This window comes from Helianthus annuus, chromosome 3 (genome assembly GCF_002127325.2).
Source record: "Helianthus annuus cultivar XRQ/B chromosome 3, HanXRQr2.0-SUNRISE, whole genome shotgun sequence".
In the NCBI taxonomy this organism is placed as follows: Eukaryota; Viridiplantae; Streptophyta; class Magnoliopsida; order Asterales; family Asteraceae; genus Helianthus; species Helianthus annuus.
Genome location: NC_035435.2, coordinates 74,401,105 through 74,421,613, shown reverse-complemented (window position 1 = coordinate 74,421,613; position 20,509 = coordinate 74,401,105). Strand labels below are relative to the sequence as shown.

Below are 20,509 nucleotides of genomic sequence, written 5' to 3'. Positions count from 1 at the left end.
AAATCCCCTTGATTTCGTCTAGAGGGTTGTGGCGAAAACCCTTTGTTTTCGTCTAGAGGTGTTTTCATGGGGGGGGGGGAGTTTTCGGCTAGGGAGTGTTTTCGGCTAAGGTTTCTTATAAAACATAAATTAACTCAATCACATATTAACATATTACTCAGAAATAATGCACACTAATTATATAAATATAAAACACATTTGCAAATAGATACAAAGTTAAGTCAAATAGAGACCTTGGAAATTCGGGTTGTCACATATTTAGGGAAGGCCGCGACGGGCAATCCAGAAATCAGGCGATAGAGAGAGATAGATAGGAAGTTTAGAGAGAGAGAGAGAGAGAGAGAGAGTGTGTTAAGGTTTTGATTCGGTTTCAAATTTGATGTATAACTTTCCGATTTACAATGATTTGGGTTGATTTGGTTGTTGTTTTTCGTGGGGGTGGAGGCGGTGGAAGCTGAGGTGGGTGGTGGTGGTGGGAGGTGGTGATGGTGGGTTCAGATTAGATAGTGAGAGATACAAAAGAGAGAGAAATAGTTTATGTTTATTTTTATTTTTCATTTTTATACAATTAGTCCTTGAATAATATTTCTTTATAAAATAACCCGTAGGAAGGTGAAATGACAAGAGTGCCCTCATGTGCAAGGCACATGACCATATTAAACCAAAAAAATTGACTGACTTAGGGCTAAAGGACATAACACGCAAGATTGACAAAAACAGTCAATTTTGAAGTTAAAGGACACCGCGTGCAATTTGCTACATACATAAAGGACAAAACTTGTAATTTACTCTTTTTTTTCTATAGAGTAAAATGTCCGGTTAATCCCTGTGGTTTGGTAAAATTTCACCCTTAGTCCCCAACTTTTGAAAATTACACCCGTGTTTCCTGTGGTTTGACAGTTTGTTACTCGGATAGTCTCTGGAGTGGATGTCCGTTAGTTTCTCCATTAAATTTATGTTAAATGACAAAATTACCCCTATACACACATAACGAATAAAGCCTTTGAAAAATTTCTTGTCTGTACATAAAACCCAATAGTTGTGCATCCCACATCCCACGTCACCACCACCTCCATCATACACTGCCATCACCACCTGCCTCCACCCCCATAACCAATGCAACCCCCAACTGTCATCATCCCCAACGCCACAATACCAACCACCATCAAACCGACTAGAATCCCTGTTTCCTTCCATAAAATCAAACCAACGAAACCCTAATTTTAAAAATCAAATCGATTTGGGGCTATAAATAAAGCGGTGGTGGTACCTGGTGGTTAACGATGACACACAAGATAAGACAATGAATCTGCATTGTTTAGGTTCCACCCCACTTATCTCTTCTGTACGGTAGTGGAGGTGGGTGGCGAAGGTAGGGAAGGGGAGGTGGATGATGGTGGTGGATAAGGGGATGTGGTGTCGACCCCCACCACAAAAACCTAATTTCAAATGGTCGCTGCCGTAGTTGTCAACCTGCAATATCACCAATATCTCCTCATCGCTGGACTATTAACCATAATTGTTATCTCTGATCACAACCAAACAACGAAACCCTAATCCAACCAGATACGAGTCTGACATCTCCGATGGAATCCCTTTCCTCACTTTAGCAGTTGAACGCGTCAAGGCGATGCACATGCCGGAGTGGGGTCGTTGATCTGAAGTTCACCGGCTCCTTTCTCTCTCTCTCTCTCTCTCTCTCTCTCTCTCTCTCTCTCGTAATTTCTCTCTCTCTCGTGATTTCTCTCTCTCTCTCTATTTTGATCTGATGGGAGCACGGTTCTTAATGGTGGTGGAAGCTGATGGGTGGGAGGTTAAGGATGAGCTGGTGGTATGTGGGCCCCACAAATAAACAAAATATTATTTTTTTTCTTGAGTAAGGGTATTTTAGTCATTTCAAGTGGACTTAACGACGAAACTAACAAACATCCACTCCAGGGACTATCCGAGTAACAAACTGTCAAACCACATGGAGCACATGTGTAATTTCCAAAAGTTGGGGACTAGGGGTGAAATTTTACCAAACCACATGGAACACATGTGTAATTTCCTAAAGTTGGGGACTAGGTAGAGGTGTACAAAAAAACTGATTACGCAATCGAAACCGGAAAAAAAACCGAAACCGGTTTTTTTTTCTAACCGGTTTGACCGGTTATTGATCGGTTATATATTTTCTAGACCGGTTCGGGTTTAAAACCGGTTTTTCAAAAAACCGGTTAATTAATCGATTAAACAAAAAAACCGGTTAATAATCGGTTAACCGGTAACGACTAGAAAAAAACCGGTTAAAAATGCCCAGCTCTATTTAACGGTCATATGACCGTTTGGCACCAAATCTAGCCGTTTTTTTTTTTTTTTTTTTGTTTTTATTGCCTAAAAATCATCTCCAACTAGTATAAAAGGTTTGTGGGTGTTTAGGTTCAATCACAACACTTGGGAACTCTCAAAAACTCTAAAAAAGTCTCTTATTCTTGTTCGATAACTCTCAAAACGCTATGGCAACCTCTAGTGCCCATGATTCGGTCAATGTTGCCGAGTCTACAACCGACACGGTGATTCGTGTTGTTCCAACGAAGCGCAACCCCGAGGTTTTGTCACATTTTGATTTGTGCGAGATGGCCAACGGTAAAAGAAGGCGCGTTGTCATCATTGTCAAGGCTTTTACGTCAAAACCGCAAACTCCACCTTGAAACAACTGTAACATTCCCAAAATTTTTATTTATAAAAAAAAATTATGTTAATAAAAGGATACATCATGGGTAAGTTGACCAATAGAAATATGAGGTATTTTGGGTAAGCCTAGGAACCGTTTAATAATTAAATTGTAAAAATACTCTATATTTGAACCTACTCTATTTTCAATGAAACTTAGACCCAAATGTAGATAAAATTATTCTCGTTCCAATGACATACTCATTATTTTATAAAACGTTATATTTTAAAAGTTATAAGCACCATATGAGTAAGGTAGTTAAAATAAATAATAATATAATAATGTAATAATAAATTAAAACTCAACAAATGAATTCTAAAGGAATCTTGTACGTGGACACTAAAATTGAAATCCAACATATATGAATGAAAGTTACGTGTCCAGGGATTTCGTGATCCCTAAGTTTATGAAGTATAAATAAGCAGTTCAATAACAGCTTTTCAAATTGCTCATTCTTTCTCACTCTCGGTATAATCTATAATTTTCTTTAGAATTCTACTTTTAATAATAAATTCCTTCCCTGTTTTAAGTATTGTAACCCTTATCACTGATACCCTGTCCGACTGACGTAGGGCCCCGTAACGTATGTCAAGGCTCCGCCTAAATTCGTTGGGGTTCTGTCTCGTGACGTAGGGATAATGTGGAATTGGGTTACTATACTTAATGTGAGTACACTATATATTTTATTAAATAATCCAGGAGCTGTACCCAAAATATAACAATCCTCCCGAATATTTTTCTGACACCCTACACTTCCTAAAATATACCCCGTATGTGAAAACCGACCCTGAAATACAATATATTATTAAAAATAATAAAAAACAAGAAAATATAAGTTTAGGCGGGCCGCGACAACCCTCACCCTTAGTTTACGCGGGCCGTATTAAGGTGTAACCGGATTCCTTTAATTTCATTAGTTCAGGCGGGCCGCGTACGACCCCGTTTAAGTTTATGCGGGCCGCGAGAGTTCCAAAAGGTGGCGCTGCTCTGGGCCGCCACGTGGCCCAACACATGTCAAAGCTAGATAGTGACCCGGATCACCTACGTTGTTGACCAGAGTTGACGCGGGCCGCGTAGACTTTGGTCTACCCTTACGCGGGCCGCGAGAAAACCCAGATCAGGCCCTATATAAGGAGGGCATCGGCCTTCAGTCTGTTTCGTTCAAATCTTTCCTTCTTTCTCTCAAAATTAAATAGTAGGCCCTATACCCGGGCATTATACCCCCTAATTAGCGAAGCTCTGCCTCGTTGTAAGTATCATAACCCCTGGATACGTATTAGATACTCTGCCCGATTGACCTAGGGTTTCGTAACGGCTGTCGTGGTTCTGCCCGACGTAGTCGTTGGAATGCCGTCTCGGGGAGGGTATTACTAATGTTAAAATGGGTTATTATACTAACGCGTGTGCATTGTTTATTTAACTAGAATATAACCAGGGAATCATAAAGGAAAGCCCTATAATAACAATGTGAGTAATCTCCTTTTTATTATCTGTTTTTACAAAACCTTAAATGTTTTGCAATGCAATTTAGCAGTGATTGAGTCTTTGTAATTCTACAATTACTGCCGGTATGTTGGGGTTTTGTATACAAAATGTGAGTAACGTTACCATTGGACGAAGAGTTAGCCAATGTGTAATATGACCCTCAGTCAGACTTGACACTACTGAATGAGTAATTGGGTAGATATAAACATTGTAATCGCCCTCAATACTGTTTAAATTAAATTAATATTTCTTGATTAAACTGGGATTCACTCACCAGTATTTCTTGCTGATAAAATGTTTTTAAAACGCGTTTCAGGTAACACAATGTGAAAGCCAATTAGAATAAAGCCAGCTCGAGAGCACTGACGGCTTGGAAAAATGTGGCTATAAAAGTTACCTAAAAGACGATGTTTTAAAATAAGGGTTATCCCTATAAACATATTGTAGTAAGAATCTTGGGTTTTACCCCTATGATTATAAAAATAAAATATGGTGGTTTTACTCTGATAAAATATTTCCTAACTACGGTCCTGATGAAAAAATTCCGCTGCCAAATTAATTAATAAACACCGATACCACCGAAACTGGCTCGCGGCCGCCCGTTCCCGGGAACTAGGGATCAGGGGTTGTGACAGAAGGTGGTATCAGAGCCTAGCCACTGGTTCAAGCCAAAGAAGTGTTCTGCTGACACTTAAATTTTAATTTTGTGTTAGGAAATAACTTATGTGATTATGTGTTTTATATTATTTGACTATTTGTTAGTCTACAGTATAGGAAAGCAAATAATTTCAGAAATCTATCGTTAACTATATAGTTCACCAAAAGATAAGGGAACATCATTTCAACCAAATCCCTTAGGATACTCGGCAGATATTGAGGAAGGAATATTTATTCGTAAAGCACAGTCTAAGAAACCATTTACCACTAAGAAAAGAAATTGGATTATTAGCAAAAGTCAAGAGAAAATAAAGAAATCACAACCAAAGGAAGTGAAAATTAATAAGGAAATAAATGCACAACCTCAGGAAGCAAGCAATAATTTACTAGGGGAAGATGAATTAGATGGACAATGGGTAAATCTACATATGTTAGCCACTGTAGCAGTAAATGCTAACTTATATTAAATAGTCAAATGGCCAAACCAGTACTAGTACCCATGCCGCCTATGAGCTAGAAACTTTAAAAGGAACTTTGCCTATTAGCTAACAATTTAGTAGAGACAGGAGATAGAATAAACTTTACATAAAGGCATGTTGAGCATAATACTTCTATAACATAGATAGACTAAAATAAGTTACAGATGCATAATCCCTAGTTTATTTTGAATTCCAGTTGTAGTTTGTAATAAATACATATATATATATATATATATATATATAAGTTGCAATGCTCGTCGTTTTTAATCAATATATTTTTATTGTACCCAAATATTTGTACTATAAATTTGTCTGTGATAATTAATACCACCTACTCCAATAATATTATAATAAGTTGGTTATTAACAAAGCAGTCATATTTATGACTCTCTTTTTGGAACCAATCATTACTTTGGTTTAAAATACATATTGAAATATATGGTATAAAGCTTTAAAACTTTGTGATTTTAATAATATTGTTTCAAAATAATTTATATTCCAATAAATAAAACCGAAGCTATTAAAGTAACCGAAAGGATTTTAAAGAAGTGATAAAATCTTTAAAAGATTGCTTTAGTGGATCTAGCCAAAGCAAGTTTTGAAACCCAGGTGTACCAATTTCTCACTCTATTTTATCATTTCTGGTTTATAACTAGTTGACCAAAATACTTCATACTTTTATGAAATAATTGATGTTGGGATTACTTGTAAAAGTTTCTATTAAAATACTTAGTAATAAAATAGATGATTAAATGAATATGATGGGTATTCATGATTCAATAAAAACAATTATTTTTTTTAGATTTGGGTTGGTTGGACTATGTAGAAAGGACTAACTAAATATTGAAAACATTTCTACAAATCTTTAAGATATGTCCAAGATAGATCTTATGCCCGAAAATAATTAATATAAGACTATAAGATTTACCAGCCATATTTGTTATAGGATTTTGTATCCTAAGTTATAAAAAAAAAATATATATATATATATATATATATTCAAGTCAGCTGGTTAATATATAATAGTTAAATAATAAAATACTATTACATTTGAAATGTATATATATACACTCTAATACAATATCAGTAAATGAGTGGAGTTGATAAATTGGATGTTAAATTTACCCTAAGTAGTTGCGAAGTTTTTAATTTTGTTTTTTTTTTATATTAGCACATGGCTTGTTGGCTTGCCTAAAACCATAAATTAATTATTTTTATCAAGATATTATTTCTCAAAATAATTTATTAGTTTAAACTTAAATTTATTTTATAGTACATCTTTGGAGTATCTTTAACAAAATACTTAAGGAAAATATTTATTTGTTAAAGTTTGACCAAAGATAGAAATTCACTAGTACATATGGTTATCTATCCTACACGTTTTTCGGTTGGAAAATAATTTGATATCTAGAATCTAATATAAATTTTTTTTTCAAATATTCGACTCGTACAGTAAGTCAAATATATATTTTTTTGATCTATGTATTACACTTATAATCTTATAACTCATAGTATTTGAATTCATCCGTACCTTTTATATTACTAGTATAATGATAAAACATTTTACAATGGTATATGAATAATATATTTTACTATAAGATAGTACAGTAAGTAAAAGATATATTTTATATCTAAACTTTTAATAAAATATCATGGTGTAATAAATTCTAATAAGTGTAATATAGTATATAGAATATTATATGCACTTATGTTATAAGTCCGTCACGGATTCATTAAAATGTAACAAGGTTATTAGATCTTTTACTAGAATATGTATACAAATCCTATTTTCTCATAAGTATAAGTATATTATACTATACGAAAATAATATACTGTATATTTTTTTTTTTATCCTTGCATATTTACTTATGGTAAAAGATCAGATAATTAATTTTTTTTAAAGTAGGAATATTACAACAGTGAAAATATCTTTCCTTATCCCTACTTAAATCAATAATTTAGTATCTATTTATTTATTTTACATGGCACGTTAAAATATTCCTAAAAACATTCATTTTCTCATACTAGAAATAAACATTAATGCCCCACATAAGAATAGTTGACTCAAATATGTGTTTAGTACGTTTGTTCTTTATAAAACTTTAAAAAAAAAAAAATTATTCCCATGAGTCCAGAAAGTTCATATTTTGAGTAATTCATTTCTTTAAATCTTTTATTAATCCATCCTTAAAACTCCAAAATATTGTGTTCAAGAAATTTAAATAGAAGTTTATTTCAAAGTACTACTTTTATCAAAGGATAAAATAAAGTCATGGAAATAAGCTTGATGATGAGTACCATCGAATGTGTAGTATTATTTCATAAAATAATTTAGTATTATATATAAGTGTGTAAATATTACGTAAGTTTAATATTAACTAGAAATTTAAAAATTCTATACACATATATGCATATACCTGATAGAGTTTCTTAATGGTATATCCAATATAATCTCTTCTGTAAGATAAACATAAGAGAAAATGTCATTGGTAATTTATATGAAAATATAAAGTTATTATAAGAATAAACCATGAAACCTACTATGTTTTAAAATGCTATCTGTCTCAATAAAATATTTCTTGTAACGGAATCTAAGATAGTATATACATAAATAGAGTTAGCTGTAGGTATACTTATTACATCAAACTTAGTTATAGTGTCAATGGAGACAATGATATATTTGAAACTTCATTCAAAAGAAAACCATAACCATAATAATATCTATGCGTAAATGAAAAAGTTTGGATATTGATATTTACTGGTAACAACCAGTATAGTATTTAGACTTGAACCTAAGAAGAATGCCTTAGTATAAAGCTTTGAGATAAGCCAATTACTTGCATAGATAAAGTGTGATGATTATTGGTATCCCGTGAAGATGATAACTAGAACAGTGCTTGTATGATAAATAAGCAATAACAACTGGCCACTGTTATTTCTTGTTTATTGATACTACTCGGTTCTAGAATATGATCCATCATGGGAATACTGATTTCCTTGTTTCTTGATGCAAACTATAATAAATGATGTACTTCTGAAATCATTATTTGAGAAAATTCTAATTATGGGAAATACAATGATAACTACCTCTCCGGTAAAACTGGGCATGGTGCGGTAGACTCTCCAGCTTGTCCGGGTGAGATGGGGTTACCTCTCCGGCGAGACCGGGTGAGATGGGGTTACCTCTCCGGCAAGACCGGGTAAGATGGGGTATGTGTGATAATAATGGAATTCCCTAAATAGTACCATGACCTGCTGTCTGACTTGTGAGTCTGTTTACAGTGTGGATAATGTGCATACTACAGTATATGAAATATATGAGTATATAGATAAGGAAATCCAAAGACTATATTGATTGACAATTAGGGATAAATTATGAACAAGTGTGTCAATGATAATTTTAGATTTATTTATCAGGAATCTCTCGTATACATCTCTAAATTCCGATATCAAACACTATTTCGTTTGATCATCAGTCTCGAAACTCGTGCGACAAGATAAACGACGGGAACCCTATAAGTTAGGACGCCATCAAAAGTATAAAAATTCCCTTGCAATTATTGACGCATTAGGAAACCTGTAACTAAAAGTTGTGCGAAGACACAACACATCTAAAACACTTACGCTAATAATTTACTTTCATTAAGAAAACTTGAGAAGATAAAAATCTCACAACATAGAGAATAGTTCTGGTCAAAGTTTAAAGCAAAGACCAGAATAAACTAGGATCATAACAAACTAAAAGTATTTTTCTATATTTCAGGGAATCTCGAGGACGAGATTTAAAATAAGATGGGGATGATGTAACATTCCCAAAATTTTTATTTATAAAAAAAAATTATGTTAATAAAAGGATACATCATGGGTAAGTTGACCAATAGAAATATGAGGTATTTTGGGCAAGCCTAGGAACCGTTTAATAATTAAATTGTAAAAATACTCTATATTTGAACCTACTCTATTTTCAATGAAACTTAGACCCAAATGTAGATAAAATTATTCTCGTTCCAATGACATACTCATTATTTTGTAAAACGCCATATTTTAAAAGTTATAAACACCATATGAGTAAGGTAGTTAAAATAAATAATAATATAATAATGTAATAATAAATTAAAACTCAACAAATGAATTCTAAAGGAATCTTGTACGTGGACACTAAAATTGATATCCAACATATATGAATGAAAGTTACGTGTCCAGGGATTTCGTGATCCCTAAGTTTATGAAGTATAAATAAGCAGTTCAATAACAGCTTTTCAAATTGCTCATTCTTTCTCACTCTCAGTATAATCTATAATTTTCTTTAGAATTCTACTTTTAATAATAAAGTCCTGCCCTGTTTTAAGTATTGTAACCCTTGATCACTGATACCATGTCCGACTGACGTAGGGCCCCGTAACGTATGTCAAGGCTCCGTCTAAATTCGTTGGGGTTCTGTCTCGTGACGTAGGGATAATATGGAATTGGGTTACTATACTTAATGTGAGTACACTATATATTTTATTAAATAATCCAGGAGTTGTACCCAAAATATAACAATCCTCCCAAATATTTTTCTGACACCCTACACTTCCTAAAATATACCCCGTATGTGAAAACCGACCCTGAAATACAATATATTATTAAAAATAATAAAAAACAAGAAAATATAAGTTTAGGCGGGCCGCGACAACCCTCACCCTTAGTTTACGCGGGCCGTATTAAGGTGTAACCGGATTCCTTTAATTTCATTAGTTCAGGCGGGCCGCGTACGACCCCGTTTAAGTTTATGCGGACCGCGAGAGTTCCAAAAGGTGGCGCAGCTCTGGGCCGCCACGTGGCCCAACACATGTCAAAACTAGATAGTGACCCGGATCACCTACGTTGTTGACCAGAGTTGACGCGGGCCGCGTAGACTTTGGTCTACCCTTACGCGGGCCGCGAGAAAACCCAGATCAGGCCCTATATAAGGAGGGCATCGGCCTTCAGTCTGTTTCGTTCAAATCTTTCCTTCTTTCTCTCAAAATTAAATAGTAGGCCCTATACCCGGGCATTATACCCCCTAATTAGCGAAGCTCTGCCTCGTTGTAAGTATCATAACCCCTGGATACGTATTAGATACTCTGCCCGATTGATCTAGGGTTCCGTAACGGCTGTCGTGGTTCTGCCCGACGTAGTCGTTGGAATGCCGTCTCGGGGAGGGTATTACTAATGTTAAAATGGGTTATTATACTAACGCGTGTGCATTGTTTATTTAACTAGAATATAACCAGGGAATCATAAAGGAAAGCCCTATAATAACAATGTGAGTAATCTCCTTTTTATTATCTGTTTTTACAAAACCTTAAATGTTTTGCAATGCAATTTAGCAGTGATTGAGTCTTTGTAATTCTACAATTACTGCCGGTATGTTGGGGTTTTGTATACAAAATGTGAGTAACGTTACCATTGGACGAAGAGTTAGCCAATGTGTAATATGACCCTCAGTCAGACTTGACACTACTGAATGAGTAATTGGGTAGATATAAACATTGTAATCGCCCTCAATACTGTTTAAATTAAATTAATATTTCTTGATTAAACTGGGATTCACTCACCAGTATTTCTTGCTGATAAAATGTTTTTAAAACGCGTTTCAGGTAACACAATGTGAAAGCCAATTAGAATAAAGCCAGCTCGAGAGCACTGACGGCTTGGAAAAATGTGGCTATAAAAGTTACCTAAAAGACGATGTTTTAAAATAAGGGTTATCCCTATAAACATATTGTAGTAAGAATCTTGGGTTTTACCCCTATGATTATAAAAATAAAATATGGTGGTTTTACTCTGATAAAATATTTCCTAACTACGGTCCTGATGAAAAAATTCCGCTGCCAAATTAATTAATAAACACCGATACCACCGAAACTGGCTCGCGGCCGCCCGTTCCCGGGAACTAGGGATCAGGGGTTGTGACAACAACACATTGAAAAACCGTTTTGCAAGGCGTTGAAACAACAACACATTGGTGGTCAAGCTTCCATGGCAAGTGATGGCGCTAATATTTTCAACTACAATTTCAATATGGTTAGGGATGAAATGGTGAAGTTTGTAATCCAAGAAAGTTTGTCGTTCAACCACTTCGACAACCAACGCTATATAGAGATGGTTCAACGAACTCTCCAACCACGATACACCCATGTAAGTCGTGCTACTCTTAGGAGGGATTGTTTAAAATTGTGGAAAAAAGCTAAACTAGAATTAATTTCTTATTTTGAAAAATTAGAAACCGGTGTTAACTTGACTAGCGACGTTTGGTCCGCACCGCACGGTTCACCCGATTCGTATATTTGTGTCACCGCCCATTGGATTGAACCGGCGACGTGGCAAATGATGAAACGCACGATTTTGTTTAAATTATTCGATTACCCTCACACCGGTGAAGCTATATATAAAGTAATCGACAAATGTATAACAACATACAAATTGGAAAAAAAAAGTTTTTTCAATATCTTTTGGCTAGTCGTGGAAAGTGTTCGCCTTACCACACATCGGGTTGGGATACAATTGAAACGGTTACACAAATGTTTCAAGTTTTCAAAACATCAACAAAGACTTTATCGGGGGTTTATTATCCAACAAGTTCATTGGTACTTTACAATTTGTTTAAAATGTGTTTGAAAGTAAACGAGTTGTCGGTTAGAGGTGGACCATATTATGACATAGCGGATACAATGAAGGAAAAAATAAGAAAATATTTTAAAGAACTACCGGCGGTTTTCACTTGTGCCGCCGCTCTAAACCCTTGTTTTAATATTTTTGGAACCGGGTCTTTGACTGAAAAAATTGCACACCAATTGAATTTAAACACCACTCAAGACCCAAACTTTGGTGAAGCCGCAAAAGCTCGTTTCAACGATCAACTTTCAAAATTTTTTGATGTTTATGTAACAAAATATGGTACAACCTCGTCACACATTCACGAGTCAATGAGAAACGCCGCTTTCGGTGAAGGTTCAAGTCAAATGGAAGATACCGATTTGTATGTTTATAACCAACTGTATGATGAGTCGAGTCAAATGCATCGTGGTAACACTAGTAGTAATGAACTCGGTCGGTATGGTGGGTCGAACTTTCTACAAATGATGAGTTCACAAGACTTTAAAAATTTTGATTTGTTGGCTTGGTGGAAAAGTAAGGAAGATCAATTTCCGATCTTAGCCACAATGGCCCGAGATTTACTAACGGTCCAAGCTTCCATGGTAGCTTCGGAAAGTGCTTTTTCTATTAGTGGTAGGGTGATTTCGATAAGGAGGACTCGACTAACACCTAAGGCGGTTGAGATGTCGATTTGCTTAAAAGATTACTTGGATGCGGCGGAGAGATGTCAAGACACACGCTCACTCGAGGAAGAATTAGATTACGAAGAAGAAGTTTACGAGGACGAGGTCGAAGCCGAATTGACAACCCCAATGACCGACGAAGAAGCAGAATTAGATGAATTCCTACGCAATAGTTCGGCTTCGGGTTCGGGCGAAGAAGATTAAACGAGGCTTCTCAAGATATATTTTAGTATTGTAGTTCCACTAAAAAAATATATATATTAGTGGACGTTCTTGCGGATTAATAGTTTAAGTTTACGCATTTCGTTTGTTATGTTTATCGTTCGTATTTCATTGTTATGTACAACCGTTTGTTCCAAGACTAATGATATTATTATGTGTTTAACTTTTTATGAGTTTATTGTTAATTTTTGTATAAAAAACTGCATTTACACTTCAAAAAATAACAAAACTAGCTGAATTGTGAACAAAACAGCCCAAAAAGCTGAAAAAAATGAAAAAAACAACATTCTGTGAACTTCCTGCATCTTTCTGCAGAACCGGTTATTTTTCCGGTTTTTGTTAACCGGTTTTTTTAACCGGTTTGAATCCTATCGGTTATTAATCGAAACAAAAAAACCGGTTTTTTTTTTATAACCGGTTAGGAACGATTACAACCGGTTACAATTTATCCATATTAAAACCGGTTATTAACCGTAACCGGTTTTTTTTTTTTTTTTTTTGCTGAAAAAAACGAACCGGTTATTAACCGTAACCGGTTTTCCAAAAAAAACCGATTTGTACACCTCTAGTTCTGGGTCAGATATACTCAACGGGTAAATTTTTAAATTAATAATAGATTTACCTGATACCCGAATGGTATTTACCGGCTAGAAACGCAACAGGTTTGGGAGAAGTTTATCTAATCGGGTTTGGTGTTGGGATTACTTAAATCCGTCCCAAACCCGACACATTGTCATCCCTAATTCTTATCTGAGTAAATTACAAAAATCGTCCTTTATGTATGTCGTTTATTGCAAACTGTGTCCTTTATCTTTAAAAATTACAAAAAACGTACTCGATGTTTGCAAACCTTTACAAGTTATGTCCTTTGGCCCTAACTCGATTATTTTTTATGGTTAAATCTGACCTAGTGATCCCCACATAAAGGTATTTTGGTCATTTTAACTTTAATTAATAAAATAAAAAATTATAAAAAATAATAAATAAAAGAATTTTGTTTATATATTAAACAAATACATACATTCTCTCTATCTCTACACTCTTTCTCACTCTAACAACCCACCATCACAACCACCTGACCACCGACCACCACCACCCACCTGCCGCCGCTACCACTACCTCCCACCACCATCCACCACCACCGCCTGAGAGGGTCTCCTTCCACTGTCTTCTTCTTCTACTTCTTTTCTCTCTCTCCCTCTCTCAATCGAGATGGATGCAGCAGCAGGGGACTTCGTTTCCTTTTCGTCCTCTACAAATCACATATAAATTCATCAGTAAACAATAAAGTTAGTTCCAAAAATAGACACAATCACATAAAAATCATCACAAAACACTGAAATTAACTCCAAAAGTAGACTCAATCACATAAAAATCATCACTAAACAGTGAAATTAGCTTCAAAAATAGACTCTAATAACATAAAATCATTAACAAACAGTGAAATTAGCTCCAAATCAGACTCAATCAATTCAGTTCACAACAGACCAGACTCAATCAGTTTCAAATTCCATGTTTTCTTAAACAGAGCTGCCAATAATGGAGTCAAAAAAGAAGAAATGGTGGATGCTTGGCGGTTGAATGGCATTTGGACTCAAAACTGTGTGCATGAATTTTAGGACTCAAAACAAACAAAGTATTTAGGCTATACGGTACGGGGGTCGGCCCCGGCCCGTCGCGGGTCGGCGACGGTCCAAACACCGTGCCGCCCCCATACGTCGCCGTCCTCTCCGTCCCTTTTCGGACGTTCTCGACGAAGCAAAAAGATGTGGGCCCCCCATATGACCGTTTGAATATTAATAAAAAAAAAAAAAAAAAAAAAAACTAACGGCTACTTTTCAAATAAACACCCATTTCAATACCATTTTTATAAATACTCACACCCTTAACCCCTTTTTTCACCACTTTTCACCCAATACCACCCCATCTCTCTCACATTTTATAAACCACTCATCTCTTTTTATAAAAAGTCTTCATATTTTGCATCATTTTTTACCCGCTTCCACACCATTTCTCGCTAAAAAAATATCATGGCTTCACCCGTTTCTTCAATTTCCTCAATTTCATCAATGTCTTCATCGTCTTCGTCCGAGTGGTATTCATCATCTTCGGAAGAGGATGTTTTATAATATTAATTAAAATATTTTATTACTTTATTTGTTAAATGTTTAAAAAAAGATGGAGATTTAAAAAAAAAAAATATATAAAAGTGGTGGAGGATGATGACTAGGACCATCCTCCCATGCCCCCTAGTTTTGGAGGATGATCCATCCTTGGGAGGACTATGATGTGGCGCCTACGTGGCGGATCATCCTCCAAGGATGGTCCATCACCATACCATGTAGTCTTATTCTCTCCAACAACTGGATCCAGAAACCTTTTCTTTAACCCCTCTGTTATTGACCTCTCAAAAACACCATTTTTTGGGGTCAATGCACCCTTAAAACAAAGTGATGATGATTCTTCCAAGCTCTCGGCACTCTCATCTTCCACAATCGTATTCTGGCGAAGTATTGTGGATGTCTGGGGTGCACCCGCCCACCCCAGTGTTTCGGTTAGAAGTGTATAAGTTCCGATTTTTTGTCCGAAAATTTTAAAATTATATAGGATCGCCCCCCGATTATTTTTCCTAAATTGTATATCCTAAATATTTATAAACTTTGTATATAAATGATGGGTGGTTTTGTAAATATACACTTTGTTTTATTTGGAGCTATTATTATTTGACCCGACTTGAATCGAATAGCCAACCCGACCTAACCCAAAACATAACGATAGGAAAAAAAAAATTTGGGTCCCATCACTTTACGCCCACTCGAAACTTTTGGTCAAGCTCCGCCACAATTAAGATCTCCACCACTTGTTGGTATTTATTGCTCTGTTTCATATATATGTTGATTTAAATCCCAATGATCCATAAAATTAGCCCACATAACATGATGAGCCTTTTTATTTTGTGTTGGTCTATGTTGCTGAAGATCCCGACGGCGTTAGGGTTTCAAGGTGCGGTGGTGGTTGTAGACGGTGGGTAGTTGGGGTTTCGAATGGGTGTTGGAAGGGAAAGGGTGGTGGTTCCGGAGATCTTGAAGGGAAGGAGTTGGTGGTAGTCGGCGGCAAGTGGGTGGTAAGTTGTGGTGACGGCGGTGGAAGATTATTCTTAGCCGACTGTGAAGTTAGAGTGAGAGAGAGAGAGATAATCGTTGAAAGAGAGAGAGTGGGTGATCTGAATTATTTATTTTATTAATTGAAGTAAAATGACCAATATACCCTTATGTGAGGATCATTAGATCAGATATAACCATAAAAAATAACTGAGTAAGTGTTAAAGGACATAACTTTGCAAGGGTTTGCAAACATCGAGTACGTTTTTTTGTAATTTTTGAAGATAAAGGACACAGTTTGCAATAAGCGACAAACATAAAGGACGATTTTTGTAATTTACTCTTCTTATCTTAACTAAAGTTAAAGTCAACGAAGTGGTCAACGTCAAAGTGGAATTTCTAGCCAAATAAAAAGAAGTTGCCAAGTAAACGACTGGAATAAATAGAGGGATTGTATCGTAAAAGTTGTGTTGGTTTGAAACAAGAGTTGCTACAAAATGATGTAAAGTAGCAAAAGTGAAAACTGGTAGAATCAGAATCAAGTATTGGGATTAGGATCAAATACAAAGGATCCTAATTGTAAGAAGTGTAAGAAGAATTTATAAAGTGACAAGTGTTCAATAACCTAAAAATACCCACTACACACACACAAAAAAAAAAAAAAAAAAAAAAAAAAAAAAAACTTAAACATCCACCACCACCAAAAACCTAAACCCCCACCCCCCCCCTCCCCCATCACCCACCCCAAAAACATTTTTTTTTTTTTTTTGCCGAGGGGGTGAGGGGTGGGAGTTTAGGTTTTTGGGTGGTGGTGGGGGTGGGTGTTTAGTTTTTTTAGATTTTTTTTTTTTTTTGGGGAGGGGGGGGGGGGGTGGTTTAGTTTTTTGGGGGGTTTTTTGATGAGTGCTTCCAATAAAAACAACTTAAGTTGGGATTGGAATTGGATATCCATAAAAAACAACTCATATCGTTTTAAAAAGACTAAATTAACTAAACTAGAAGGGCCGGGCCTTTCAACTCGGATAAAGCAAACGATTTTTGGGTTCTCAACAACACAGCTATGCATATTTATATATGGAAAAAAAGATGCTACAATGATCTGATCTGATATTTATACTGAAAGAGATGAACCATTATCAGCCATTGTGAGATTTAGTATCATATCAGCAGCCTTGGGAGCCCTGAAAACAGAAAAGGTAACAAAACAAATTACAACAATTGCAACCCTGATTTCCAAGACTCAGACTGTTTGATTATTCTAATGCAGATTTACAAATATACTTATACTGTATGTACCATGCGTCAGGTGCCTGGTACAGACTGGATGAAGAGCCAAAGCATGATGCAAGCATGTCGGTGTTTATGACACCCGGATTAAGTGCAACGGCTGCCATGCCGCTTGGCAACTCCTTTGCCACCGACTTGGTCAACCCTTCTACTGCCCATTTTGAGGCACAGTAAGGGGCCACCTGTTGTTCCATTTTTATACAAGAAAAAGAGCCATGATGACATATTCACAAGAAGAATTGTTAAAATATTTATTTTGTTTTTTACCTGTGCTGCAGCGGATCTTCCCCACCCAGATGACATATTCACAATAATCCCTTGTTTTTTCTCAATCATAAGCGGAATAAAGTGTCGTAACATATTTGCTATTCCCTTTAGATTAGTATCTATCACAGCATTAAATTCCTCCTCTGGAACCTCCCATAGTCTGTTGTTTTTGTTTATGGTACCTGCATTATTAACTGCACAGATATGCTTCTATAAGCAAACAAAATGCTACCAGGATCACAAATAGCGCATCACAATGAGCATTCACTTGCTTGCGGTATAATTTTTTAAGAATGTCACTAAATTAGCCATTTTTGATATATTTATACGCACGTGAGCATGTCAGACAAGTTTTCACATCTCTAGGTATGAGTTATGCGAACAAATTTCGTCTATCTACTTTAGTTTCACGTATGCTCAGATTCTCTTTAAAAGTATAATATATGACCCCCTCCCCCCCCCCCTATTAAATTACTCTCAGTTATATGCTTTTCACATATCCACTTTATTTTTAAATATATGGTTTGTCTTAATAAGTGGCTCAACTTTGTATATTCCAAAACATTTCTAACAAATATCGATAGGTGACATAACTTAGCGTTTTTATGGCAATGGAGGTATAACCTTGTCAGGCGTACACACATACCCAAAAAATGGTTGTTTTCGTGATTTTCTCTGAAAGAAAACCCCTCAAAGCTAACCCTTTCAATCTCAGTCCATATTACATATAACCATATCCAAACATCGGTCATAAAGGTATAAGAAGTTAGCATGAACATACATGAGAGAAGGTACACACTAGTATTTTACAAACTCTAAGTTAGGTGGTGTTTGTTTTTTGGGTAAAAGCTCTTCTGAGCACTTATGTCTGCGTCGCGCAGACGCGCGCAGACATAAGGGTCTGCAGCTTGTTTGTTTTCTTGAAGATCTGCAGACCTTTTACCTCTGCCTCACCTCTTCACCAAGCAGACTTATACCCATGTCTTCAAACCTCTTCTCTCCTCTCCTTTCCTCTTCAACCTCCACCACATCACGGTCACCCGAAACCTCTCCCTCTCCTGTCCAATCGAGTTTCCGGCGACCAAGAACCGACCTCCGGCGACCATCTCCGGCTACCACTATACACACCCAAACAAACCCCTATTCTCCTCCATTCTCCGATATCTTCTCCGATATCCTGAACGACAGCCTTACCACACCCACCTCCTCCCTTGTTCAACAAAACGGCCGACCACCACCACTGTCTGGTGGCGGCGGCGGCGATGGGACATAGAGACGAGAGAGAGAGACGATGGAAGAGAAGGGGACCGAGGAGAGAGAGAGAAAGAGCAGCAGCTGGTTCGAGGTTCATGGCAGCGGCTCAACGTCAGCAGCAGGAGATGGTCGCCGGAGGTCGGATCTTGCAACAATGGCAGCAGGGATGAAGGCAGAGAGAGAGAGAGGAGTGTTGTGTGTTGTGTCTGTGTTGTGAGAAGAGGTTTTTGTATAAGTAAAAAAACAAACACTCTTCTCCTTGCAGACTGCAGACCTTTGGTCCACCTCTTCTTTTGCAGATGTGATCCGTAGACTGCAGACGTTTTACCTCTTCAAAAACAAACAGCACCTTAGAGTGTTTGCCATTGCTTATGCAGTTATGCTTTATAGGAAACCATGAGATGGAAATGTGGATGCTATTGCACTTGTGTAGTTGTGTTTATTATCAAATGCATCACAATTTAATATAACTAGGTTGGATTGTGATGGCTGATAGTAGACTAAATTGTAATGGGCCTACAAAACTTAGATGGATACGTAAAGGAAACTAACGAAGATAAATGAGTGAACATAAACAAACAAACAAAAACAAATTTCAATGAAGGAACATAAACATGTCCGTGTTGGTTCATTCAATTAAATGAACAAAAAAAACTTGTTCATGTGGATTCAAAAGATAAGCGAAAAATGGTTCATTTACAGACAGGTGACAAGTGAATTTAAGAGAATGTTAAGTACAAGGTGTCACATAATAATCCTAAACAACCAAAAAAGGAGTCACATAATCCTAAAAAGTGAATTACCAATAATATCGGGAACCCCCTTCTTCTCCATGACAAGTCGTGCCAAATCCTGAACACTGCTATTTGAACACTGAACAGCATAATAATAATTATTATTTAGGGTTCCTTCCTCCCTTCGTAAATTAGGGCTCAATTTCACATAAAACAAAGTGAATATGAATAATAGTAAGTTTGGGGGGGGGGGGGGGGATTTGAGTAAGAAACTAACGACATCAAGATTGAAGAAGAGGTGTTTGTCGTCGTCGGAAGAGAGTTGGGTCTGTAGAGATTTGAGTTTATCCTGAGAGCGAGAGCAGCCGATGACGAAATGGCCTCTCTTGGCCAATTCTAGGGCTAAGGCTTTTCCCAGTCCTCTGCTAACGCCTGTTATCAGCACCGTCTTTTGCCCACCTCCGCCCTTCATTACAACACCACCACCCATCATTCCCACCATACATATAAATATGTATGTATGTATGTGTCTGCCCACCAGTCAGTATAGCGTTTATCTCCCTTTTCATCCATACACCTTTTTTTTTATAAAAAATTACATAAATCAACCTTTATCTTATACCTAAATTACACTTTATACCTTTCACTATAAAATCACTCCTATCCAATATTTATGTTCATATTTTACGAGTATAACCTTTAACACAAACGACGTTAGATTTCTTAGTTAAATCACCATGTTAGGGCTTCTTCAAATATTAGTTTTTTACTAAAATAAACTACATTTTTTTCCTGACCTTTCTCACATGTGGACAAATTCGTAAATTCCACATGTGGACAAATTAGTAAATTCCACCGCTCCATCATTTTCTACTATATATTTATATAGATCTGAGTATACATTACATATTTGAAAATGAGATTTGAGTCCACCGGCTCCTTCTTCCATGATCGGAGCACAAGTTTAGCCTCAAAACTGTTTAAAACTGTCACGCCAACTAGCGAA

General features: G+C 36.2%; 1 protein-coding gene and 1 long non-coding RNA gene across 2 annotated transcripts; both read right to left on the bottom strand.

Annotated features, from left to right (window-relative positions):
- Positions 1-13,820: 13,820 nt before the first annotated feature.
- On the bottom strand, positions 13,821-15,361 carry LOC118490577. The gene is made up of 2 exons (XR_004889390.1): positions 15,238-15,361; positions 13,821-14,112 (listed from the first exon to the last, which is right to left on the bottom strand). It is a non-coding gene; the product is annotated as an uncharacterized LOC118490577 (long non-coding RNA).
- A 1,515-nt stretch (positions 15,362-16,876) lies between these two features.
- Positions 16,877-20,066, bottom strand: LOC110895881 (NADPH-dependent pterin aldehyde reductase). Its single transcript, XM_022143262.2, has 5 exons — positions 19,781-20,066; positions 19,573-19,642; positions 17,516-17,709; positions 17,258-17,430; positions 16,877-17,142 (listed from the first exon to the last, which is right to left on the bottom strand). Exons 1-5 carry the CDS (start codon positions 20,003-20,005, stop codon positions 17,073-17,075), a joined length of 732 nt encoding a protein of 243 aa, XP_021998954.1. The 5' UTR covers positions 20,006-20,066; the 3' UTR covers positions 16,877-17,072.
- Positions 20,067-20,509: the final 443 nt, after the last annotated feature.